The sequence below is a fragment of the Gekko japonicus genome, unplaced genomic scaffold (assembly GCF_001447785.1).
Source record: "Gekko japonicus isolate JY-2015 unplaced genomic scaffold, Gekko_japonicus_V1.1 scaffold110, whole genome shotgun sequence".
Classification (NCBI taxonomy): Eukaryota; Metazoa; Chordata; class Lepidosauria; order Squamata; family Gekkonidae; genus Gekko; species Gekko japonicus.
Window position 1 is genome coordinate 1,884,688 of NW_015173675.1, and position 26,666 is coordinate 1,911,353.

A 26,666-nucleotide genomic window follows, 5' to 3' on the forward strand; every position below is an offset into this window, starting at 1 on the left:
CAGGTCTAAGGAGAGCCCTGTGCTGTCTTCCCTAGCTTGCAGACTAGTTTAAGGACTACTGCCATAAACACCACCTCAGTCAGTGAACCAAAACTACAAGGAAAACTATTCTTTACATGAAAACTCCCTTACCTATAGCCAGAGCTTATCCTCACTGTTGTTACTCCTTTGGGGGACAAACCCTCCATCAGTTCTTTCCCAGGGATACGTCTGAGATCATGCGCTGCAATTACATCCTTGTTAGAATAAATGGGATTGTGGGAAGTAATCACAATGATGACGTTCTGATCTTTTTACAATTAACCAAAACTCTGGAATGCTTGTCCATTGGGATTTCTATAAATAAGTCTCACATCTGCAATTTCATTCTGGATTTTTAAAAACCCTGACATTTTTCTCTGCCCTTAGGATACTTGGAGATGTACTTTCTTAAACACTGAAACTAGTAGAACGAGCTAGAAACAATGCAGCCATAAATGCCTTCTCTCATAGTGGCATTTTAAAATTTCTTGAAACCTTGTTCATGTTTCAGAGGCACTGGTACGCAACTGAGGTGCTCTTGCACAGAGACCCTGAACTCCTTCTGTTGTAGATTCTTGTGATGCGCTGAATTGTGCTCCCAAAGTATCTTCTACCATTGGAGTAGTTTTTCAAGGAGCATTAAAGGCTGCAGCTAGAATAATACATTTAGGAACTCGCTTTGGCTCTAAGCCAGTTTTAAACAAACTATTTGGGGACAAGGCTTTCCTACTGTAATGCTAAGCAGAGTCTACGTGCTTAAATCAAGAGATTGCAAATGCCAGCAAATATCCTCAAGGCATGTCGGCAAAGAGAGAATGTATACATATCCTTTGCCTGCAGCAAAACTGCTACCATTGCACAGAAATTTCATTTTTTTCTCCTGTGTTATTTGTGTCATGTTCCTTCTTAAAACAGACAAGATATAAAACTACATGAAACTGAGAACTTGAGGCCACATCTTTTGCAGGATTATGAAGACAAGCTACACCCTTGAGAACGATTGCTACATTTATCTCAAGTAATAAAGCTGCGGTGGCTCAAGTGGTTAAGACGCTGAACTGCAGGCTGTGGAAGGTCAGTAGTTCAGCAGTTCAAGACCCGGGTGCCACATGATGGAGCTCCCATCTCTAGTTCCAGCTCCTGCCAACCTAGCAGTTCGAAAGCAAGAAATTGCAAGTAGATAAATAGGTATCACTTAGGTGGGAAGGTAACAGCGTTCCGTGCGCCTTGGTGTTTAGTCATGCTGGCCACATGACCATGGAAACATCTTCGGACAGCGCGGGCTCTTTGGCTTTGAAACAGAGATGAGCACCGCAACCCTAGAGTTGGATTCGACTGGCTTTCAAGCAAGGGAACCTTTACCTTTAATAAAGGTGAAAGCTGAAGAGAACCTTTTTTTCACAAAGGTGTTCAGCCTGAACTCCTCCAATGGTCCTGTACCATAATGTTGATGCTGGCTCAACACTATCTTAATTGCAGACCACAGTAAGTCTGAATTATTTTTTTGTATCTGCTGTTTTGTGACCCCTCTTCAGGTCAGGATAATTTTATGGGCAACGTTGTGAGATGCTATTTCTTTTGGCCAGGGGTGGTGGTTGTATTTTCAGGGCATAAAGATTTCTTGCCATGGAAAGTGTGTATAGAGCAACTGCCAGCAGAGGAAAGCAGGCCAAGTAGAGAACACTGAAACCTCTTTCATAAAGGCAACACTGCTAGCCTGGCTTGGAATTGGTCAAAAGGTATAAACAGAGTGGACAAACCTGCATGTATTTATTACCTTCATGTGGAAGATGCTAACCATCTTTCCTCAATTTATAGTCAACACCATTTATTTACATAAAAGTTAGCTATTATCAGGGAATAAACAGAAGAAAGTTTGACTCCAGTGGCACCTTTAAGACCAACAAAGTTTTAGGCACGGTGTATGCTTTTGTGTGCAAGCACACTTCCTCAGATACAGTGGAACAGAACCTGCTCAACGATTACTTATAGGGTGTGGGGTCGGGGTTGTTGTCAGGTAGGGTCATTTAGAGTACCGGGTGATTATGCAGAAGTACCGGGTGATTATAGTTGAGAGTGGATGTAAGACAGATCTGTGAATGGCAGTAAATTAGCATACAAGAGTTAACAAACAGATGTGGGAAGGAGGTTTGAGTCCAGTGGCACCTACAAGACAAAGTTCAATTCTGGGTACAAGCAAGAACGGAGAGACTTAGTATGTACACTCCTTCAGATTCACTGAAACCGATTTCCTCAAACATTACATATGGGGGAGTTAGTTGCCAGGAAGAGTTAATTAGAATCAAGATGCCTAAGTAACTGAGCAATAAATACAGCCAAGATTGGAATAACACATTAGGTAGGACATGTAAATAGCAGTTAGTTGGTATACAGATAATAAAGGAGTTAGCAACAGATGTGGAAACGAAGTCCAATTTAGTTCCACATCTGTTGCTAACTCCTTTATTATCTGTACACCAACTAACTGCTATAACTACCCAGTACTTATACATCGTGACTCTAAATGGCCCTACCTGCTAACAACCCCCACCCCACACTCTGTAATGGCTGAGCAGGTTCCACTGTATCTGAGGAAGTGTGCTTGCACATGAAAGCTTATACCATGCCCAAAACATTGTTGGTCTTCAATGTGCCACTGGACTCAAACTTTGTTCTGCTATATCAGACCAACACGGCTACCCCACCTGAATCTATCTTCAAGGAATGAAAAGTTATTGATAAAACAGAATTGTCAAGCAAAATTCCTTTTGCAGGCATATATCTCAAGCCAACAATTTAAATCTAACAAGGCTAGATTACTCTAACATACTGTACAGGAGGCTTCACCTAGTGCAATGTGAGGTCACCCATTTTTAAAGGGGGAGCCATCAGGACCTTATTACTCCAATTTTGAGGCCCCTTCACTGACTGCCAAATAGTTTCTGGGTCCAACTATTGCTCAACTTCAGAGCTTTCATTATCCACATACTTGAATAATCACCTCTGGCACATTCCTGTGTGGCAGCTTCATTTTCACCAGTGTCAATTGTACCTCTTTCCTTCCTAGTGCACATTCTGCAATGGCCAAGATTTGGACTTTTGGGGTGGGTGCGCCATGTTTGTGGAATAGCCTCCTGGCAGAAGTCAGTGGGAAGCTGGGTGTGTGTGCTTCTACTGGCCAGGCTTTGCAGTGAAGCTCTGAAATGGAAGTGTTCCAGCAAACTTTTGGGTCAGGATAAAGACAGGCTTACAAATAAATAAGCATCCTTGAACAGAGTCAAACAGCATGTTACTAACCTTACTTGTGCAGAGAAGCCAGGCCCAGTCAAGGAAGTAGTAGCAATACCTGTCACTAGATGCACTCAGTCTTTGGTTTGCAACATGGGCTCAGCACCATTGCAACTATTATACATTTAATTCAATTTACTGTTAAATATCATGAACACATGAAGTTTCCTTATAGTGCATCAAACTCTTGGTCCATCAAGGACAGTACTATCTACACAGAATGGCAGGTTTCCAGAGTCTCAGGTACAGGTGTTTCACATCCTTTATCACAGTACCCAAAACCATTTCCTTGAAGTGTTATCTAGAACTTTTATATGTACACTATGGAATAACCTAGGGGCAATGCAGTAACTATGAAACAATACCCTCAGAGACAATTTTCCCTCTGTCCTAGTCTATTGTGATGGAACACTGAAGATCCTATTACTCCCAGGTGCTTTTAAATAAAATTAAGGCAGCTGCACACAGAAAGGAGGCTTGATGTGGATTGGGGGTCATGGAACTTACATGGGTGTTAAGTCTCTGCCACACATTTCCCTGTTAACCCCTCCATATTGTTATCAGTTCTATGTTTGGGATAAGGGGAGGCAGATTGCCAAACTTCTCATCTGGGGTTGCTAGCAGGAGAGGAAACTTTGTGCAAGAAATAGGATGAATAGGAGAAAAGGATTAAAGAATTACCACTGCCACACTAGTATCTTTTCCTACTTCCACGCCTGCTTTTAAAAATAAAGGCAGAAATAATGGCAGATTTTTCTCATCTAATTGTAACTTAATCCCACGTGATCTTAGCCAACCATTAAATCCATATTGTTGCTTTCTAGACAAAAAATAGTACCTTGCCTAGAAACACCCCCCCCCCAGCAATTAAAGCCAAATATTTAGAAATCCCTATGGAAGTCATCTTTCCATGGTTTCCTCTCACCAACAGGAATAAAACTGCAGTCAGCATTGTTTGGTTTTTAGATAAAAGCACTGATAATAATGTTACTAAATTTCAAATGCATTTTGAAGCAAAAATTATGAACAACAAATAGATTTTTAGAACTGCCAGACTTTACTTCTGGAAAATCTAACACTTTCCCCCAAAATCCATTTCATATTAAACAGAAAAATTAACATCTCATGTTCTACACTCTTCTGCAGCCTCAAAAACTTTTGTACTTCAAGTTACAGTACAGCAAGGCACATACAAATTCTCTTCCTTCAGAACACAGCAGAGATACTCCCTGAAATAATTTTAAAATCCTTAAAGCAATTAGAAATACTACAAACTTTGTATTTTTCTTAAAAACTTGGTTCCTACAAGACCATGCACTTAGAAAAGTGGTTTAACAAGCACATTAAAGTGACTTCTTTACATATGTACCTGCAATGCAAATATACTGCATTTCAATTGTTTTTACCTTGGATTAAAGTGTTAATGTTTTGGGTTTTCATTTATTTTAAAGGTTAAACCATCTCTAGTACCTTTGAGGATTTACAAATCTATGAAAAAAATTAAACTCACCCCAAACTGCACTGGGGTTAAGTAATCACCTCTTCTTCAAAGCAGTATACTTTCACCATGAAGTTTGGAACTACAAGTCGTAAGTGCTTTTATTAATCTACTGTCAAAAAAGTCGTACAACTCCTCTTTTGGCCAAGAATGTCTTTCCATAAAGACAACTGAATTTAAGAGGTAGATTTCTCCATGATGCACTTATTTATTTCAAATAAAAAACAAGGTTCTCTTTAGAACAAAGATCACATCTTGAAAAAAGCTTGATACATTATTTAATACAGTTCAGTGTTTTAACAGTCCTAAGCAGTAGTGGGAGCTGTTTAGGAACCAATGCATTTGATGCTCTCTTCCTCAGAACACTAATCGGCCAATAGTACTAAATCCTCCCCCGCCTCCTCCACCAGTCGGTCCACAGCTTCCTGGGGGATCATTGTCATCAAATCCATTTGGTCGAAAGGAGCATGAAGCTGCAGCAGCTTGTAGGGCCTGTGTTCGAGCACTAAGCTCTTGCTCCTGAAATAAGATCAAAACTGTCAAAAAAATACTTTGTCAAATCAAGTTACAAAAATTTAAATTAATTCAAAAATATTAGGTTGGGAGGAAGTTTCACATTTGACCCAGCTATACCCATTCTGTTCAGTCACAACCACAGAATGATAAACATCAAAAGTGCGAACCTAAACAGCATGATAAAAAGTAGAGACATCACCCTGCCAACAAAAATCCGCATGGTCAAAGCAATGGTATTCCCAGTAGTCATGTATGGCTGTGAGAGTTGGACTATAAGGAAGGCCGAGCGCCGAAGAATAGATTCTTTTGAACTATGGTGCTGGAGAAGACTCTTGAGAGTCCCTTGGACTGCAAGAAGAACAAATCAGTCAATCCTCAAATAAATCAACCCTGACTGTTCCCTGGAAGGCCAGATAATGAAACTGAAGCTCAAATACTTTGGCCACCAAATGAGAAGGGAGCACTCACTGGAAAAGACCCTGATGCTGGGAAAGATTGAAGGTCAAAGAAGACGGGGACGGCAAAGGATGAGATGGTTAGACAGTGTCATCGATGCAACGAACATGAAATTGAGCCAACTTCGGAGGACGGCGGAAGACAGGAGAGCCTGGCGGGAGATTGTCCATGGGGTCGCGAAGAGTCGGACTCGACTGTGCGACTGAACAACAACAAAAGGACATCTCTAGAGAGAGGGACAGAGAATTTGAGTTCTACCCATATCTTTTGATCCCTTGCTCAACTTGGTGCTGTGCTAAAAGTATGCTTGTGAACATTTTCTTTTTAATAAAACTTTATAACTTTGGATGCTGGCAAGTGGTTCTCTGTACCACATAGACCTCCACCTTCTCAGACATGCTATTTTAAAAGGAGCACCAGAGGACAGGCAGGCAGTTGGCAAGTGGCTAATCCTCCAGGGGCGCACAAGGCATTAAACTGTCCCTGTGGTGGCCATGCGCTAGGTAGTGGGAGACACAGAGGCAAGGCCTCAGAACTTGGAAGGGAAGCCTGGAGTCCTGATTCCCCCAGTGGGCAATTCCTTCAAAAGGTCATGTGGTGGTGGCAGGCTACCTGAAAGTGGAAGAAAAACCTCTCCATGTGTTGAAGGCCTGCACCATACCCTGAATAAAACTTTATTCATCTTAAAGGTGCCACTGGACTCAAAACTTTGTTCTCCTGATTCAGACCAACATGGCTACCCACCTGAATCTATGCTATATGTTATTGTTATTGAGCTGGGGGTTGAACTAGATGGACTATATGGCCCCTTCCAACTCTGTGATTCTATGGTTCTAGTTAAACAATTTAAATTGTTATTGTTAATGATTATTTTTCTCCTTCAAAGAAAGTACAGCAGAAAAGTTGCCCAAACATGAAGGATTAGCCTATTAAACCAGAGATAGATAATTATGAACCACCGCAAGGTGAACTATTTCAAATGGTAAATAACCAAACAATCATTAATTTCCTGATATGACTGTAAAAGTAACCTGAAAAGTTACTATTCTAAAAATGAAACCTTCATCTCATTTGAAAATATTAAGGTTTTAACATCCAGCAAGAACGAGCCTTTATGCAGAAAACCATGATTTAAATCAAATCTATCCTGCTCACAGCTAGGACTCAGGCTTGGACCCCCTTCTCACTGAGCAGAAGAGCTACACAACGAAGCTGCCAAACAGAAAGGAGGTAGAGCTAATTTCTTTCACTTTCTCTGAAGCCAAGGGCAACAGCCTGGGGAGGGGAGAAGGGAAATCAGCTAGGCTTCCGATCACTCCCCCTCCCCATTTGGCTGCTGCCTCTCCATTTGACGCATCTCAACAAGTCTGGGAGGCAGCAAAGTTTCCAAGATGGTAGATCAGAAGAACCCAACATCCAGCTCATCCCCAATCAGCTGGCATTCAGCTTCTGATGGGTGCAAGTAGCCTGCTCCTGCAAATACACACAAACAGGTTGCGAAGAGCTGAAAAGCCCTGCAGTTAATTGGCTGCCTGATCACCACTGGCGAAAGGGAACTAAGCCAAACTGGCAGGTGTCTGAGTAGCCCTAGTTCACACAGGCAATTTTTAGTATTTTCCACATCCCTCTGGCACCCATTGAATTGCTTCTGTTGAGGTTCCTCTGCGGTTCCAAACAATATGCCATGTGGCACAGGAAACTGCAGCAAGAAGATAGAATCTGCTGAAATTAAACACTGGCACAGAGGGTTATGCACTTATGCACAGAGCTTGCTCTGCTGAACAGAGCACAGTAGCCTTGGCCAAGCCACTGAGTGGAATGACTTGGGGTTCTAAAACTTTAAGGTACGTTTTTCCCCCCAGTTTTGGCGACTCGCTGTGCGGGTGTGCTCCATCACAGCTCTGATGTGAGCTCCCCGGAAACGTGCCGATGGAGAGGTCCAAGTTGATCTTGGACCCCCCAAACCCCTTGTAGGGGGGTCTCAGCCTGGGGCGTGAGAGGTGCCTCTCCCAAGGCGGAAGCCAAAGGATTGAGGCACTTTTTTGCCCCGATAGGCCACCACGGCACCAAGAGGCGCATACCGGACAGAGCGTATAAGGATCCCGAGAAACGATCCTCTCTACACACCTAGCGAATGCAAGTACAAACGTGAGTGAAGCTATGATCCAGCAAGCAACCAATAAATCGTTACTAGTAAAGCCGGCCCAAACAAGCGGCAGGGGGAGGGGAATGCCCGATCCTGAAATGACTGAGTTTAAAGCAGGAGGCTGAAAGGGCGGCTCGAAGGAAGCGGATTGTGACGAAGTGTGTGGCGGATAAGTAAGAAAGCGATAAATTCCAGACTTACAGAAAACTTTTAAACTTTCCTCTTGTATAAACAATGATGCAGCAGGAGAAAAAATGGTGTCGAAAGCGAAACTTAAAATACGAACTGCCAGCACAGCATCAATGGTCACTAAACCGGAAGTAACCACAGACTTTCCCAAACTGACTGCTGTAGCTTTGTGCCCTCTACTGGACCAGACGACCAACCTTAACGTCAAGTGAGAGATGTTGCAAAAGGAACTCAAAGAAATGAAGCGGATGTTCCTGAAGCAACAACAGAAAGCGGAAGATGGACCTGAGAAAGTGGAGGAGAACAAAGACACAGAAGAAGAAGAAGAGGAGAAAGATTGGGAAGGCTGCAATACCATCTTGAAGAGTCTGGCAAACTCTTTAAATCTGAAGCAGAATTAAAAATTAATTTGGATTTTAATAAGAGGAAAGGAAATTGCAAATTAGTTTAACTCTGATAGCCTGTTGTCTATTTTAACACATAACTTCAACTCTATATTTACACTTTAGCTAATGAGATTGTGAGTGCTTGCTTGACATGCTGGCATTAGTAATTTTCATGCTCTACTATGTTAACAGAGATGTATCAATAACTTTATATGTCTGTATTACGGATTCTTGTTACTCCTATTTTAGGTTTTTCCTTTACCCTGACCTTGTAGGTTTGTAGATTAGAAAATAAAAAAATTTAAAGACAAAAAACAACAACACTTTAAGGTAAAAGATCAACTTTTAAAAAACCAAACACATGCATATGTTGCCTAGAAAATATAGGCTAATGGCACTTGTTCATGTAAATCAAGCTATTAAAATAAGCAGGGGTCATTTAGTAGAAAAAGAGGTGCAAAAGCTCATTAGCATAACTTATTTGCATATGCCACACTCCCTGACACCACTGGAAGTGTGTTAGAAGGCAACACCCACCGCTCAGGCTCCACTGGACTGTTTTGGATTGCTAGCTATTGGGCCGGGGGGACGGGGACGTGCAGATCTGCCCTCGCAGAGGAGGGAGAGCTTGTACCTGAATAAAACTTGGTCTTAAAGGTGCCACTGGACTGTTTTGGACCGGGGGGGGTGGGGCTCTGCAGCTTACCTGGCTTCTTCTTGCTCTGACTGAGGGCTGCTGGGAGCAGGGGGTGGGGATTGTTGCATGTGCCTACCCCCTGGGCTCTTTACTGCCAGAGCTCCGCTCCTGTGCGCTCCTGCAGGAAATGACCCCTGAAACTAAGGCGTTCAATGCTCTGCACAGAAATAAGCACACTGAGTTGGATCCCACCACTCTACTCCATTAAATGCAAAGCCTTCCTCCAGAGAAAGGCTCTGTAGACCACAGATTTTTTTCTAAAAAAATGTATTTGATGCTAATGCACGCACCATAAAGTCATACTGCAGATGTATTGCAGCTGTGAAGTTAACTTGTATTGTGACGTGGAACACAGAGTAGAAGTTCATATATTTCAATCACTTCTGTTAAACAATCAGTTTTGCATTGTGTAAGGTGGATGTCTGAAAATGTTGACCAATACCTTGCTTGAGAGCACCAAACATTGTGAACTATTTTTTCACCTGACAAAAACTGAGAGTGAAAGAACCTAACTTTTCACATTGTTCAGAGTAACATGCCACTTCTATCATCTGTATATCATTAACAATGTTACCTATTACAATGATTTTACTTGGATTATCACCCTAAGCAACTACCACATAAGCTACCAATAGAAAATTCAGTTTACCGGTGTTTACAAAATTAACTCAATTCAGACATCATGCCAAAGTAAAATTATACACTCTGATTTGACAGGATGTCTGAAGTAACACTTAGCAAACAGAAACCAGCAAGTGTCATGATACAAAGCCAGTAAAGCCAGTTTTTACAGCATTCATAGACAGTCTGTACCTTACCTGTAAATATAGCTTATTGTCTTTTGTAATAGCATCCATAAGATCTTTCTGCAGTGGAGGATCTCCATTGACCCAGAGCCCATTGGCTGATTTAGTGCCAAGAACAGTCGTACTGTTCTGTTTTTTGTAAAACAACACATAAGCAGTATCCTTGGGGAATCGGCCTGTAATTTTCTGGACTGACTGAAATGAGGTAAATGTCACTCTGCTGTCATTAAATAAAAACCACTCCTTTGACACCTCATTTTCATCCAGGTCCTTTTCAACAGTTGCAACTGGAGCCTCTCCGGCCATTAAATTACTTTGTGGATAAGCTAAAGCCAGACTTTTAGCTTGATCATATGATCCTAATGAGGGCCCTGAACTAGCAACATTTCGGGCATAAGAGTAATAATGTCCACTTTCAGAAGATATGCCAGAGTGCACAACTACAGAACTTAATACATATGGAACTAGTTGAGGACAATACACGTCTTCAGCACCAGAAGGTTTGAGTTTTTTAGCTAGATTCTCACCAGTGTCAGAAAAATCAAGTCCTGCAGACCACACACCTGATATTTGCCCCAAGGATGGCACAGTTCTTTTGACAGGCAACTCCAGAATTAGTGGCAAAGACACGTTGTCTAAGATTTTGCGCCTAATGTGACACTTGGGGTCATATGAGAATCTCAACAGAGTGAGAATGAGGTATTCTGGCTCCTCCACAATTTGCATAGTTTTTTCTGCATTCTGTAGAGAGGCACATTTTTCACAATAATATTTGTTATCCCCTTTAAGGACCTCAGGCGCCAGAAAATAATTCAGTAAGTCAGTAACAGAGGGAGTAGCTTCACTAACATATTTCTGCAAACTGTCCTTGTCTTCAGCCTTGCACACAAAAGAGTCTGTAGCATTTTCACAGTTTGAGTCAATGGGAACGTCTTTCAACAGCCCATCATTTGTGAGCATTTCACAGCAGTCGCTAACTGTTTCCACCATTGGACTGGATACCCTAGTGCTAACTTGTTCCATACTGTCATCTTTCCCTTCAGACAAATTTTCTGAACTTCGTGGGTCGACATTCTCTAAGAATACAGGAGGACAAAAAGCAAGTGAAAGATCTGTGAAGGCTTCTTCTTTGTAAGAAGTACTTTTGCAATTTAAACAGCATATAGTTGTCAGCAGCTTCCCTCGAAACATTTTTTCTATTAAGGTTCTCTCTTCTCTTCCTGTACAAGATGGTTTGGTAAATTTCTGTGTCTTATTAGACACCTCTTGCACCAGTGACTCTTCATTCATGTCATCTTGAAGTTTTGATGGAGACAGAGCTTTCAAGGTCCTCTCTTCTTCATGAAGCCTAAGAGAGAGAAATTCCAACCAGATGATTTATTTCAGCCATCCCCTTACTTATACTTCTGTAAATGTATACACCTGAACAGAACTAGAGTAGAAGGAAAGGCTGTGAATGGGGACTTCTATACCCTATGACTCTGCTGGTGTCATCTGTGGTAATTTACTGCTGCCGAGTTATAAACACAGAAAGACCACTATTCAGCCTATAATGGGACTTCAGAATACAAGAGAAAATTTGATGTAATATATGACAAGTGAATTGATATCAACATACACAGTAGCTTATTACAGAGAGATAAAATGGACACAATCTCTTTCCAGGATATAAGTGGTCTACAGCGAAGGCCAAGAATCTCCCTGAAAACAATGGGGGCTGAACCCTAGGTATTACCATTAAGAGCTGGCCTCCACACTGGAATAAAGAAAAAAAGCTCTATAATTTCAGTTTTTGAACATGAATACGAATTCAAAGACCAAACGAAAACTGAAATAATTTAAGAAACCAAATCTGCTCTTTGCTAGAAATCCATCTTTTAATCTCTGAATTCTGAATAGGCTCCTATAATTTGCAATGCTAGATAAAACTCAGGCCTGAGACAAATTAAGAGAAACCCAAAGGATCACCACCTTAGTATTAACATGCAATTTTTTATGTGAAAAGCACTATTTAGTCAACCATATTAACATGAATCACAGCACCCACAAGATACTGCACTTCAAAACCCAAAGGACCAGCACTGATAAACTTTAAAATGTCAAACCTGTCTAGCAGGAACCTGAGATATTCAGAGCAATCCTGCTGGGATCTAGGAGTGAACCACGGTGGCCTTGAAGCCTCAAAGAAAATTCGAGGAGCATATGCTTCCCTCTATATGCAGGGGGGGGGGGAAATAAGGAAAGTGGAACATGAGTATTATTGAGGCTAATCTAATAAGTATTTCATAATTTCTGAAGAGACAGTCTAGTGAATATAGATTCAAGTGACTACTACACTAAAGCCATGCTACATAGCAGCAAAAGATTCAAAGATTAGCTGAATGGCACTGAATACAGAAGGAGTATTAGGCACTATAAGAATACATGTAGTCTGTATTTACCAGCAGTACCAAAATATTAATCTAGAGTTTGAAAAACAAATTTAATGTACGTATCTACACTGCCCCCAATGTGCTTAAATGTAGCAGGCATATTTAAAACAGAAATGTTCAAGAACATTTTCAGCTCCTTATACTTTTGAAAGCACTATCTACAACTATGTTTTGTCTCAATGATATTGCCCCATCTTAACTATTGTATATTTTCATTCAAAAGTATGTATTTCAATTCCTAGTTGCAAAATTTACTGAAAACGTTGACAAAACTTCCTCTTGGCTTAAGAAAGCTGACATAAGTCCCTCCCACCACTACCCCATTAATTCAGTTTATTTTTATCTAGCGTTTCAAAGTATATTTGTATTTTATACAGATTCAGTTAATTCCAAAAGTGCAGTATTTGCTATATACAGCAATTCTTGATATGATTGAAATAAGAACATGTAAAAATTCACACACACCTGAGTATGAGCTAAAAACGCAAAAAGATGTTGCAACTTTCTCATTAGGGAATTGCACCCATTCAAATTTAAAGATAACACGTGCCTCCGGAAACTGCAAAGGAAGGGGGAAATAGGATGATAACATTTCCATGTACTGTTACAGACAGAATGTTCTGATGCCACAGATCAAATGTATCAGATAACAATGAATTTGGCCAGTGTTTGCTTTAATAATTTTTAAATAGAGAACACCTCAAACATACTATTGATGAAGGACTGCTTAAGATACTTAATTAAAAAGCCAGCTTAATTTTTAAAGTCACAGTTGAATTCACTCACATTGTAAGATATAGAAAGCTTTCTTAACTCGAAGTTTATATAACTCTGCAGTAAAAGGAAACCAAGCATCAATTGTCATAAAGTGCATAAGAGCACCACTTTCCATCTACCATTTTTATTAGAATTCGAAAAACACTGTAAATGGTAACATTTTTATCAATGTAAGGGCCAGCATTCTACATCATGTGTGGTTCCGAACTCCAAGAACGCTTTCTCTGTAATGCAATGTTGTTTTGGTTAGGGATAAATTAATTTAGGCAAATAGACTGATTCCAACATGTTACTTAACTGCAATACTGAAAACACAGCCATGGATGAAAAAGAATGAGGACACTGGCACACAGATGAGTACTCCGATTCCTTACAAGAGGAAGTTTAAACTTACTCCGTAGCCATGAATAATGCCTGAATCACACTGTTCATGTAACAGGTATTTCCTAAGTTAATTAAACCAGTCTTTCCAGTTTCAGATTTTCCAGAAAATCTAGACAAACAAGATTGCAAGGAATTGGATTGAGAGGTCCAGGCACTCTGATTCAGTATCATCTTAATTTTCTCTTCATTGGGTTTGGGAAGATCCTGTGGAAGGGGAAAAAGGAAGAGTTGAACACTGAGAACAACATCTCTCCACACTTGCTTTTATAAACACTGGCTTCCACCAGGCGACATCCTTGCACTCTGTAATCCCCCTCAGTCCCAAACATGGCCTCAAGTTCTTGCTAGCTGAGCAAAAATATCATGTAGTTGTTTCGGAAAGTGCTGACACTACCATTGATCGGCCAGTCATCAAAGATTTGTTGTGTAGGGCATGGCCAACATACACTCCTAGAGTATCTACTCTAAAGATACCGCAAAATCTGTAGGTCACTTTTCAATTGTATCCCTGATACTTTGCCAAGAAAACCACTTTTGAGTTTTAATCTGTGGCAGCAAAACAGAACAGCTTCTGTTCACTGTCTGATACATCCTACTTGTTATGATGCTGCTATCAAAAGATCCAATATTCAATTCTAACAGTATTAACAGTGATATTTTTCTTCATGGAAATAAGTGTCCCACCTCTAACTGAAATGAACATATATTTGACCAACACACATTAGGCTTCATTACACATTACAGAGTTCCCTTGGAAACTGATCAGGAAAAATTTTAGGCCAAATCAAACAACCATTTCAGCAATCATTCTCCAATAGTACCCAAAGCAAAGGGATCCAACAGGATGAGAATACACCCCACACTTGAAGTGTTCTTCTGGAGAAGGCAATCTAAGACTTTACTTCACAGCACTGAGTCAACATGTGGTGCCTTCAGCTCCCAAATGATTGCACGAGTTGCGCTTTAGAGTGTACTCAGCGAGCTCTGTATTTCAAGGCTGCTTCTTTTACAGGATATTCACACATTCAACCTACCCATACTTTATACAGAAGTCAATTTTTAGAAGTGTATATACATAGCAAATTATTCTTGGCATTGTTACTTCCTGTCTTTCACTAACAAATGATTTTTCTAGTCTTACAATCTCAAGCAGCTTTACTTAATTCACAACATGACCCATGAAGACAATGCAAAAGTCAGGTTCTGAACCCAAGATACACATTCCACAATACTTAAATATTTGCATCCACATACCTTGATGGCTTCTAAAATAGGTTCATAGAGTTCCGGGAATCCAGAGTAATGATACATCATACATTGTATTAGCTCACTCAGCTGTTCCAAAAAAGCTGCACTGGAAGGCAGGCCATTGTTTTTGAAGGAATTTACAAGCTTGACCACATGTGGAACAACCTAATGTTAAGATAAAAAGAGAAAAGGCACCTAAAACTCAAAGATTTTGCCATGCAATACATTTTGGAAGCCAAACCATATTTGGGTACCCTTGATCAGAAATATTCAATCTGGCAATAACATTTCAATTAAACAAACTGTACTGTTCTTAACCATTTGAGCACATTCTAATCTGATCATATCTCTTCTTTATGGTGAAACAGAACTTGCTGTCATTAAATTATAGCCATAAAATATAGATTCATTCACAGCTCCATCTAGTGTGAATCATCACAAACCTTACCTATAAATCCAATCCTCCTCCCTCAGTACATTGGCCAAAATGATATTAGGGTTGGGGGAATTCTAAAGATGCTGATTTATCCAGTAGCTTCCAAGTTTAGCAAACTGTAGTCTTCTACTCTGCACCTACTATCCTTTACACTTTAATGCTTACTTTTCTTCATACCAGACCTCTAATAATCAATATTATAGATGGAAATCAAGATGGCTTTAGATAGAAACCAAGTCCCCCTAAGATGGAACACATTAACAAAACCTTACAGAACTGCACATCTTTATCCAACTCCCTCTTTCCTCATGTATTTGGTTTTTCAATGTAACACATGTACTACTTACTATTCCCATTTTCTGTGATTACTCCCAATTGTGATAGTCATGTTTCTACTTGAAGGACAATAAAGTGCCACCCACAAGCTAGGAGATCAGCCTAGTGGCACAGAAAACTGCTACCAATAGTGGATAATATTCTGGACAGTTAGAGGTATGTAGCTTCACTCCAACCCAGAAAAAGAAAAGTATATTAAAATACCAAGTACTGCTCAGATTTGTAGCTGGATGAGCAGGCTCCCACTTACCTAGCCCCAAGTCAGTGATAAGTGCTATAGGAAGTTGTTTCTCACAACAGGTAGAGCAGAATACAAAAATAAAGAGCCATCAATGAGATACTATATTACAACCAGATGCTTTAGTCATTTTCCTGTTCATTCAGTAACTTTCATTTAGCTACTGCAGGCTAACTTTTGGCCTTTTTTTGCTCCTGAACATCAGCATACAGATGTGAAACCTGACCCCATGTCTATTATGGGTAGTTCAGAACCAATTCAAATGTCTTCCCCCCTTTTGCATTGTTTTCTAGGTCTTTAATACTAGTCCTCCTGCATTGTTTATTGGAAGCCCTTGCTCTGATTTTCACATTTTATAATCTGCCTTATGTCTCAGTGAAAAAGGGAAGCAATTATAATTATATTAATAAGGATGGTAATGACAACAATACTAATAACCAGTACAATTAAACTGTTATCATGTATGAATGCAACTTGCTGCCATGGTCCCCCATTTTCCCAAAGCATCTACATTCAGTCATCATGGAAACTGGCACTTGATTAAACAGGAAAGTTTTCAATCAAGCTCCACATGCGCAAAGGGAGAGAATGGAGAGTGCACAAGCTGTTTTTGTGTCCGATTACTGTTTAATTACAGCTTGCTGCAATTCCTGAATGCTTGCAAAATTCTTTTCCGAGGCTGCTCAAGGCTGCAATCTAGATTTTAATAAGAAAAACAATGAAAAGACCGAACAATTATACAAATCTACTGCTGTAAAAACATGTTTATGCTATTTGTAAGGGGACACTTTAGGGCTCAGGTGATAGCTTACCAAGTGAAAAGCCTCTGGAGAATGCTGAAAACTAAGCAACATGTGAGAAAGGACAGCTAAAGCACCAGGTCTCACAAGAGGAAACCAGAGTCGATTAAAAACCTAAGAAAATACAAGCAAACAAAAACACAATGACCAATGGAATTAATAGATATTCAGTAGAGATGTCTTTTAGTTATGTTTTATAGACTATTTAAATCTAACTAGAACAGAAAAGGCAAAATATCAGCTATTCTATAAAAAGGCCTGGCAGCTGCACTACAATTATAACAAGCCTACCATTAAGCTATCATACTTACCAGTTCAATTTTAAGCAGAGTAACATCAATAAGGATAGTAAACTTCTGGACTGCAGCTAGTCCTTTTAACAGTGCGATCACCCAGGTCTCCACATGCTGAGCTAATGGCCAAGAAAGCCAGTCAATCATTCTGAAAAGTGATAGGTACACATGTTACTGTCAGGCACAAAACCTGTGTTCTACTAAACAACTTCAGTCAAATCTGGGATTAGTTTGCACAACAGGAGCACCACAGGGAAATCACCTCAAGTCACACCAAAAGCAAATACAATTGCATGGCATCACCCCAAGGAAGTTCTTTTGTTGCAGAGAAATAATTTTACCATTTTTAACACTGTGCAACTGGAACAGAAAGTAATCTAAATCTTAACTAAAAAAAACCATAAACATAACATCATTTACAGGCCAATAAAGTCATGCATCATTAAAACCCAATTAAATATTGTTCTTCAAATTGCTGGTGAACTTTGGCTGCAACTTTCTAAATGTATCTATATTTCAATGTGCAAGCAGCAATTGGATCTTTGTCGTGCAATCTTTTCCTAAAAGTAACCTGTCCAGATATTTAGTTCTTAAGTCATTATAAATAGAACAGGACAGCAAACACCAAATGTGGCTGCACAAGTGTCAAGGGCACAGATAACAAGCAATGCATTTCTCCTCCCTTTCTCTCTACTTGCCATTTTGTAAATATTTACTACCAAACACAATACTAACAGATTGCCTTCATTAAGCATCATCCTTTCCAAAGACATTTACTGTGCCATAAGTGTAAATGACAAGAAGGAGGTTCTTGACACATAGATGTGTCATTTCATGCTGGGCCTGCCTTATGTATGTACCAGTTAGTGTCACCATTCAACATGTCTGTTTCCACTTTCCTTGATTTTCAGAAGGGGGAAAAAAACTTATATTTGTGGAACAACAATATTATCTGCTCACCATTGATAGCAATAACCAATGGGAAAGAACAAATGTCCCAGCATTTTTGCCAAATCTTAGGGCCTCATTTGCCTATGGGAAAATCTGGACTGGACATTGAAAAAGTAATGACAGGCAACAGACAGACCCTTTGAAGTGGTTTTTAAAAGCATGTACTAGAAAATAAGCACAGCATACACAATTGGATAGATGCAAAACAGCCCAAAGAATTCACAGCCTCCTACTCAAAAACAACCATCCAGCAAGTATCAATTACCCACAAAGAACCTCTTAACCTATACTGTTTTGTGGTGTCTTTGGAAGTCACCAAAGAGCCCTACTATTGTGGAATGATAGGTCACTCCACAAGAACAGAACCTCTATTGAAAAAGCTTGTGACTGAACTGTGATCAATCTATACTTGGAAGAATGTCAGGAGTATCTGAGCATACATTAATACAAGCAAAATGTATGAATTGTTTACTAGAAAGATGTGGCACTTGTACAAGCTTTCTGCAAATACTGTACACATTACTGTGTATATCACCAAGGGAAAGGCCACAAAAGACAAAATGGAATATAGTGCTGTAGGCAACCTTGTAGATGGCACAAACTTAAGCATAAGTTGTCCAGTAAGTTCCCCATGGATCCAAAAAAAGGTACACCAAATCTCTCTAACTATGACAAGTGCCTGGGAATTAATTGGAGTATAAAGAGGCCCAGAATTTGAATGTTAATGCTAAACAGTAAAGGGTAATTATAGGCATTATCTGATATTTTCAATTTAGATACTAGCAAGGGAAATTAATATTTTAAAACATGGTTATTAGGATAACCACAGCTGTTCAAGAACCTATTGTTTAAAAAGCCAGACCACTCACCTGCACAGGTATATCAAATTTTATTATAAATTGTACAAAACAAAGGATCAAGTTTACATGCAAAAGTAGGAAAAAATAGTTTAAAGGCAAAGCTTTACATTGATAATTGGAACATGTATGGAAGAAAACAAATGAATGCATATTTTACACAATATTAGGAGGAAACTGTTAAAAATGATGCACCAATGGTATCTAACCCTCTGTCCTAAATACAAGAATCCAGAAATAGTAACAATAAATGCTAGAAAAGTTAACAGGGAAAGGGGGATCTTATCCATTGTTAATAAACAAATAAAAAGTTATTTATAAAATTAATACAAATTATTACAAAAACAATAAAATGTTTTTGGTAACAACTACAGTTCATGAGCAAGCTGACTGAGATTAAATTGATCCTTGATCCTAGAGTTTATCTATTCTGTCACATTTCAAAGGATAAACACCCCCTTTATTCTACAAGCTACGGTATCAATCTTCTGAAACTATTAATTTCTAATCACTCATGGACAAAAAGGCCCAAGACAAACCTCTGTTGTGATATCTGAATGCTGCCTTACCTTAGAGAAAGATACACTATCGTTTTGGTAGCAGTTCCATTCAACAAGGTATATTTCTTAAAAAACTGAGATTGTAGCTGATATTACTGCTTGGTTAAACTTCCTATTATGTTTTAAAGTGTAGTACAGATGCAGGCTGCTTTTTTGTGTGCTCCACAACACCAGCTACACGTCTCAACAATTTACATAACTGTTCACAATGTAAAGGTACTGAGCACAGTCCAGCAGAAATTAGTTGTGATCAATCTTCATTGAAGTAACTGGGGCAAGTTAACTATGAGTAACAATTACACAGGCTTATTTGGAACTCAACTTGCTCTCAAGGAGGTGATCACAGCACTGCAGCCTTTTCCTCACTCCACAACTTTCATGGGACCGGCTCATGAGCTTGTAATCAGAATAACAATTTTGCTCATGTGTATAATTTGTGCAAATTTAACCAACAAAAATGATACGATCAATTGACCCAGACTTCCTTAGCTTGCCAATGAACTGCTTTTTTCATGCCCTTCTCTGCTATAAAGACCATACCTGCACAAAGCTTGTGTCATACTTGCATCTTTTACATTTGGGTCTGTCGTAAGGCTCCCAATGAGTACTGTAATCATCTGTAATGGGATATGCTGCACAAGACTTGCCAGGGCAACAGAAGGTTCAAATGAAGTATCTACAATGGCAACATCAAATTAAACATCAGAAGCAGAACAGCACCTGTTTCCTCTCTGCTTGGTTCTTAAGACATTAAAGAATTCTCAGTTTGGGAGAAAGAAGGTAAGTACTCACACTGGGAGGTTTAATATATTGAGAATTGGGAGGGGGGAGAACTAACTAAAATTATGAATGTTTTTAAATGCTGTTATCCCATTTATTTATTTATTTATTTTATTTCATTTATACCCCGCCCTCCCCGCACGTGGGCTCAGGGCGGTTTACACAGGCACAAAAGTGCAATAAAAATACAAGCTAAAACAATTAAGGCACAAGTGCAGTAAAAGTCAACAGTTAAAACAGTTTAGGCAAAAATGCACATCTCACAGGACACATAGCGGCGGCAGCTCCTACTCAAAAGCCTGGTGGAAGAGCTCCATCTTGCAGGCCCTGCGGAACTGTACCAGGTCCCGCAGGGCCCTGATCTTCTCCGGGAGCTCATTCCACCAGGTAGGAGCCGCCACCGAAAAGGACCTAGCCCTTGTGGCCGCAAGCCTGGCCTCCTTGGGGCCCGGGGTCACTAGGCGGTGTTGTGACCCCAACCAAAGTGCTCTTTGGGGGGAAAGGCGGTCCCTCAGGTATGCCGGACCCTGGCCATGTAGGGCTTTAAAGGTAAGCACCAGCACTTTGAAGCGAATCCGGAATGCTATAGGCAGCCAGTGCAGCGCTTTCAGCACAGGTTGGATGTGGTCCCATCTAGAGGCACCCACTACCAACCTGGCCACTGCATTCTGCACCGGCTGCAGCCTCCGAATTTGCGACAAAGGCAGCCCCATGTAGAGAGTGTTACAGTAGTCTAACCTCGAGGTGACCGTCGCATGGATCACTGTGGCCAGATCGCCACGGCTAAGGAAGGGGACCAACTGCCGCATCAGCCGTAGATGATAAAAGACTGTTTTGGCAGTGGCCGCCACCTGGGCCTCCATCGTTAACGTGGGGTCCAAGAGCACTCCCAACCTCCTAAGCTGGTACCAAAGGTGCCCCATCGAAGGCCGGGAGCAGGAGCCCCAATCCCATACCACCCAGGCGCAGGACCTCCGTCTTCGCCGGGTTCAGCTTCAGCCGGCTCAGCTTGAGCCACCCAGCCACGGCCTGTAAAGCCCGGTAAAGATCTTCTGGGTCGGAGTCTGACTGGCTGCCCAACATCAGATAGAGCTGGGTGTCATCGGCATATTGATGACACCCAAGCCCATACCTCCGGACAATCTGGGCGAGGGGGTGCATGTATATGTTAAATAGCATCGGGGAGAGTACTGCCCTCTGGGGCGCTTCGCATTCAAGCAGGTGCCTCTGGGACTGCTGCTCCCCTAGCCCAACCCTCTGCCCCCAACCTTGGAGAAAAGAGACAAGCCATTGAAAGGCGAACCTCTGAATCCCCACGTCGGCAAGGCGGTGGGCCAGCAGCTGGTGGCCGACTGTATCAAATGCGGCCGACAGATCTAACAACAACAGCGCCGCCACACTGCCTCGATCCAGATGTCTATGGAGGATGTCAGTAAGGGCAACCAGCACTGTCTCCGTCCCATGCCCTGGGCGAAAACCAGACTGGAATGGTTCAAGGACAGAAGCGTCATCTAGAAATCCCTGTAACTGTGTCGCCACCGCCCTCTCAATCAGTTTGCCCAAATAGGGCAAACTGGACACTGGCCGATAGCTAGCCAATTCAGTCAGGTCCAGAGTTGGCTTTTTCAGGAGAGGGCAGACCATCGCTTCCTTGAGTGCCTCGGGGAACCGCCCCCCGAAAGAGACTTGTTGATAATCTCCCTCAAGGCACCTCGAAACCCCCTGTGGCCCGCTTTAATGAGCCAGGAGGGGCACGGATCTAGGCTGCAAGTGGTTGGACACACAGATACAAGCACTCTATCAACTTCCTTCAGGCTGAGCCGGTCAAAGCCCTCCAAACCCGGCGAAACCGTGCAAGGGGCCTCAAGTTCACGTACTGTATCAACTGTGGCGGGGAGGTCACGGTGGAGCAACAAGACTATCTGTGAAATAGCTCGCAAAAGCCTCACAGCCAATATCCAATTCCCTACTGTTTTGTCTGCCATGTGGCAGAGCTGTCAATGATCGAATCGTCCTAAATAATTGGGCCGGGCGTGAGCTAGCGGACGCAACCCTAGCTGCGTAGTAATCTCTCTTCGCAGCCTTGACTGCCATCTCATAGGATCTCATAAACGTCCTATAAGATGTTCTTGTGGCCTCATTGCGAGCTCGGCGCCACCATCTCTCCAACCGTCTGAGCTCCTGTTTCATAAACTGCAACCCCTGGATATACCAGGTGGCCAGCTTAGAGCGAGGGCGCAGAGGGCGCCGGGGAGCGATCACGTCGATGGCTGTAGAAAGTCGTCTATGCCAGTCATCCACGAGCTCATTCAACGAGCCATTAGGGAGCATTGGATCCCGCAGAGCCATCTGAAGCCGCATAGGGTCCATTAGGCTCCGTGGGCAAGCTAAAATCCGCTCACTGCCTAAACGGGGTCGGGGCGGGACATTTGCACGAGCCTTCAGGGGATAGTAGTCCGACCATGGTACCACTTCTGCAGTAATCCGGTCCACTCTAATCCCCGCCGCGAAGATTAAATCGAGCGTGTGCCCAGCCTGGTGCGTGGGGGTCAATACCCATTGGGAGAGTCCTAGCGACGCCATGGACACCACTAGGTCCGTAGCCCGACTAGAGGTCGCGTCATCGGCATGGACATTGAAGTCACCCAAGACTAAAAGCCTAGGGTGCTCCAGCGCCCAGCCTGCTACGGCCTCCAGTAGAGACGGCAGACTACTGGCCGGTGCGTTAGGCGGACGGTACACCAGCCAGATTGCCAAACTCTCCTCGGCCTCCAGCACCAGACCAACACACTCTAAGCCCGCAATCTCCACCGTAGGGAGCGCCCTGAAGGAGTAAGCCTCTCGTACAAATATCGCCACTCCTCCCCCCCACCCCCTATTCCGTGATTGGTGTAGGACCGAAAACCCAGGTGGGGCAAGCTGGGTGAGAGCTACAGTCTCCCCTTCCTGCACCTTTAAAGACTTTATGTTCAAAATGCTGGCTACAAAGTCATCCTGCTTTTTAAAAAATGAACTTTTTCCCATCTATAAAGACAGTGCAACTACAAAGTTTAATCAAGTTCTTTTGTTCCTTTGTAACAATACACAGAGCACATACCTGTATAGCAGACTCGACTAGCTGAGTCAGACTCCACTAGCTCTATCATCACTACACTACAGCACATCCTTTGATGCCCCTCAATTTCTGAGTATAGGGCAGTTGCCTGAGCAAACTGCTCACTTCAATAATATTACAGCTTTTCTAACCCTGGCTTAATACAGACCATTCAATACCCAGCAATTTGCAACATCTTCATGGTTTCAAACGTTTTCAGTACAAAGCCTTCAACCTATACATATATTCATGAACAACCACCCAAAGTAAAACGTAAGGTGGTTCTCATAAGCCACAGAGGATTGCCAGGAAAGATTCAAACTGCTCCCTGGCACACTGTACTAAAATCAACTTTGTAACTGTCACATTGGTGAGGAGGGCTCAGTCTAGCTTGTTGATTTTAAAAAGCTGGAAATTCAAACGTCTCTGGTCCCACTCCCGTACTTTCAACCTTCTAAGATATTTTATGAGCATTAAGACCTATAAGCATGAATTCTATTTGGATATTTTTACACTTTGAGCCAGTGTGTATGGTAATTAGAATGCCTAGATTGGAATCTGGAGACCCAGGTTCAATCCCCACTCTGCTGAAGAAACTTGCTGGATAACCCTTGGGCCAGTCACACACTCTCAGGCAAACCGACCTCACAGGATTGTTGGTGGTGGTGGAAAGTGCCTGTAAGTCATATCCAACTTATGGCAAACCCTTAGGGTTTTCAAGGCCAGAGACACTCAGAGGTAGTTTGTTATTGCATACCTCTGCATAACAACCCTGGGTTTCCTTGGTGGTCACCCATCCAAACACTAACAGGGCTGACCCTGTTTAGCTTCCAAGATCTAATGAGATCGGGCTAGCCTGGACCACACAGACCAGGGTTGTTAGGAAGATAAAAAGGGGAGGAAAATTACGTAAACCACGGTGGGTCCCCGTTGGGGAGAAAGGCAGGGTATAAAGTAAAAAATGAGATGTTGTCTGTGCTGTAGGGAATTTATTTGTCTCATCCTAGTAACATTACTTAGAAAGAGAACTGCATGAACATAACCTACAAGGTAGCTACTTATCTGTCAATAGCCTAGGAGACAACCTGCCTAACTACATGATTCTCTTGATTGTGTGTGTTCCCAAAGCTGCGTAGTTTGGGAACACCCAGAACTAGTTCCCAGACCACAATGGAATCATTTGAAAGATCTCGTGAAGAGAAACACATAACTTTCTCATTCTTTGTAAAAGAGAAGACTGGGTATTCACTACTTTAAACAGCCTGACCTCAGAGAGAGAGAGAGAGAGCACAGAAAACCCCGTGCGGAAATAGGCATTTGCTCACCAGTAGAGGAGATAATGGCGAAGAGTTCCTGTAAGGAGGGCAGCAGGGTGTCGGGCTCGGCCTTCCAGATACTGCGGAGAAGACTGCTGACGTGGGTGACCTGGGAGACGTACAGGCGCAGCTCGGCCTCGCGGGTCCCTTGCGTCTGGAAGTGGGCGATGTTCCGCACTAGCTGCTGGCAGAAGGCGAGGGCAGGCTTCCTGCCGCGGGGCAGGCACTGGGGGAAGTCGCCGAGCAGCTGGCAAAGGCGGGCGCAGAGCGGGGCGGGGGGCCTCTCGCCCACCAGCCGCAACGCCTCTTCCTGCAGCAGCGCGAAGAGCTCCAGAACAGCCGGGCAGCTGATGAGAAGGCGCAAGCCGGCCTGGATGTAGTCCAGCACGGCCGGGTCGAGAGCGGGCCCGAGGCCGGGGGCCGGAGACGCCGGCGCCAGCGAAGACGGCGACGCCGGGCCGCGTCCCTGAAGCAAGGCCAGCACCAGGTCGCGGGTGAAGAAGGCCTCGAAGTCGTCGCGGTGGTGGCGAGCGTAGGCCTCCAGCACCTGCCGCCCCACCTGCCGCTGGAAGGGGTCGGGGCCCTGCAGGATCAGGCTGGTGCTGAGCGCGAACATGGCCCGGCACTGCGGCCCGCTCAGCGGCGTCTCCGCCGACTCCACCACGCGCCTCACGATCACGCGCTTCACCTGCAGCGGGTGCGACGAGCTCACCAGCCCCTCCAGGATCTTGTCCATGGCGGCCACCGCCGGGCCAGCATCGGCCACCCCGCTCCTCCTCTTCCTCCTTCAGGCCCTCCTCGGCGCTCCGCAGCGGCCGCGTCTCCGGCTTCCGGCCGCCCCTGGACTCACCGCCCGGCAGCGGTGCCTCAACATGGACCCAAGCCGGCCGTCCTCATCAGACGCGGGAGGCTTCTCAAAACCGGCAGCTCGGAGGCCCCAGACGCCGGGAAGCTTCTGACCCGGAAGCGATGATGCGGCGCATAGTCACGTCGGACAGGAAGTAGAAAAAAATAGGCTTCCCGAGCGTGCTTCAACGTCGACGAGATTAGCTGAGAGGGCCGCCCTAACAACGCGCATGCGGCTTTGTCGCTGCGAAGGGGTGCTGCGGCTCTTGTGTGGTATCCAATCACGGACCGCGTGGAGTTGGAAGGATGGCGGCGCGATAAAAGGGGGCGGGACGGGGGTAGGGTACCGGGTGATGCGGGGATTTGTGGAGGAGAACTCTAAAAAGTTTCGGTGGACGCTTCGTTTCTCCGCTTCCCCTGAGCGCTTGTTCCGCCTGACGCGCTTCACCACAGGCAACGCATAACATAGTGGGTTCGAAGCTAAAAACAAGACCGTCCCACGTTCACGCATAGCACAGCGGCCCACTGTGGCGAGCCAAACCACTGCCTTGTTCTCACGTTTCACATTTTTAAAGTTTTTGTTCAATTTGGAACGAGATTGGGCGGGGTCACATTAAAATGCATGCACTGTATTGGTAACATTGAGAGAAAGGATTTAAACCACTGATTCTCAAATGAGAACCATATGTGAGAGAAACAGAGTTTAGTAGATAGATTGGCACAGAGGTCATTTGGGGGGGGGAACGCAGTTCCCCCGAGTGAGGTGCAGGGGGCGGGGCACATGATGAAGCCCCACCCCCTGTTTCCAGCCACCCCGCTTCCTCATTCAGCCAGGAGGAGGCAGGAGAAGAGGGAGGGTAAGTTGCTTCCTCCCCGACTCTCCCCACCCCTGCCTGCCTGGGGCTAGGGAGGGCCTTGACGGGGCTTCCTCGCACTCCCGCTGGCCTTGCAGGTCCACTGCCGGACCCCTGATGTCAGGGGGTGTGGCATATGCTAATGAGTTCCCCTAGCTCTTTTTCTACGAAATGACCCCTGGATTGGCAAGGAGATGGCAGTGTGTTTTGTGAACAAAGTGACAGGATAGTAAGGCTGGATGCCAGGATCAGTAAAAGGAAAAAGCAAAGGAAAAGGTCAGAAAAAAGGCTGAGAGCTGAGCTATTACCTCAGGCAATCACATAATTCGTTTCCCCTCAATTAGTGCTGGGAATGGTTACCATTGCTTGCATCATAGGTAGTGTGTGAAGATTACGTACACAAATATTCTGAAGGCTAGTGCTGATCACTGATAGCGTGGCACAGGAAAACATGACTAATG

The 26,666-nt window shown here is 43.2% G+C and overlaps 1 protein-coding gene across 1 annotated transcript; it reads right to left on the reverse strand.

The window, feature by feature from the left end:
• Window positions 1-4,397: 4,397 nt before the first annotated feature.
• On the reverse strand, window positions 4,398-25,473 carry USP38 (ubiquitin specific peptidase 38). The gene is made up of 10 exons (XM_015422944.1): window positions 24,515-25,473; window positions 19,856-19,991; window positions 16,966-17,095; window positions 16,667-16,768; window positions 14,851-15,009; window positions 13,607-13,800; window positions 12,901-12,994; window positions 12,109-12,215; window positions 10,016-11,351; window positions 4,398-5,326 (listed from the first exon to the last, which is right to left on the reverse strand). The coding sequence occupies exons 1-10, from the start codon at window positions 25,239-25,241 to the stop codon at window positions 5,165-5,167; spliced, it is 3,147 nt and encodes a 1,048-aa protein (XP_015278430.1). The 5' UTR covers window positions 25,242-25,473; the 3' UTR covers window positions 4,398-5,164.
• Between the last annotated feature and the right edge of the window lie 1,193 nt (window positions 25,474-26,666).

Coding starts and splice junctions, on each gene's coding strand:
- USP38 (XM_015422944.1), bottom strand. CDS start 25,241: ATGGACAAGATCCTGGAGGGGCTGGTGAGCTCGTCGCACCCGCTGCAG. Junction 15,010..16,666: donor CTCCAGAGGCTTTTCACTTG/GTAAGCTATCAC, acceptor TCTTAACATTAG/GTTGTTCCACATGTGGTCAA. Junction 11,352..12,108: donor CTCAGGTTCCTGCTAGACAG/GTTTGACATTTT, acceptor TCTCTCTCTTAG/GCTTCATGAAGAAGAGAGGA.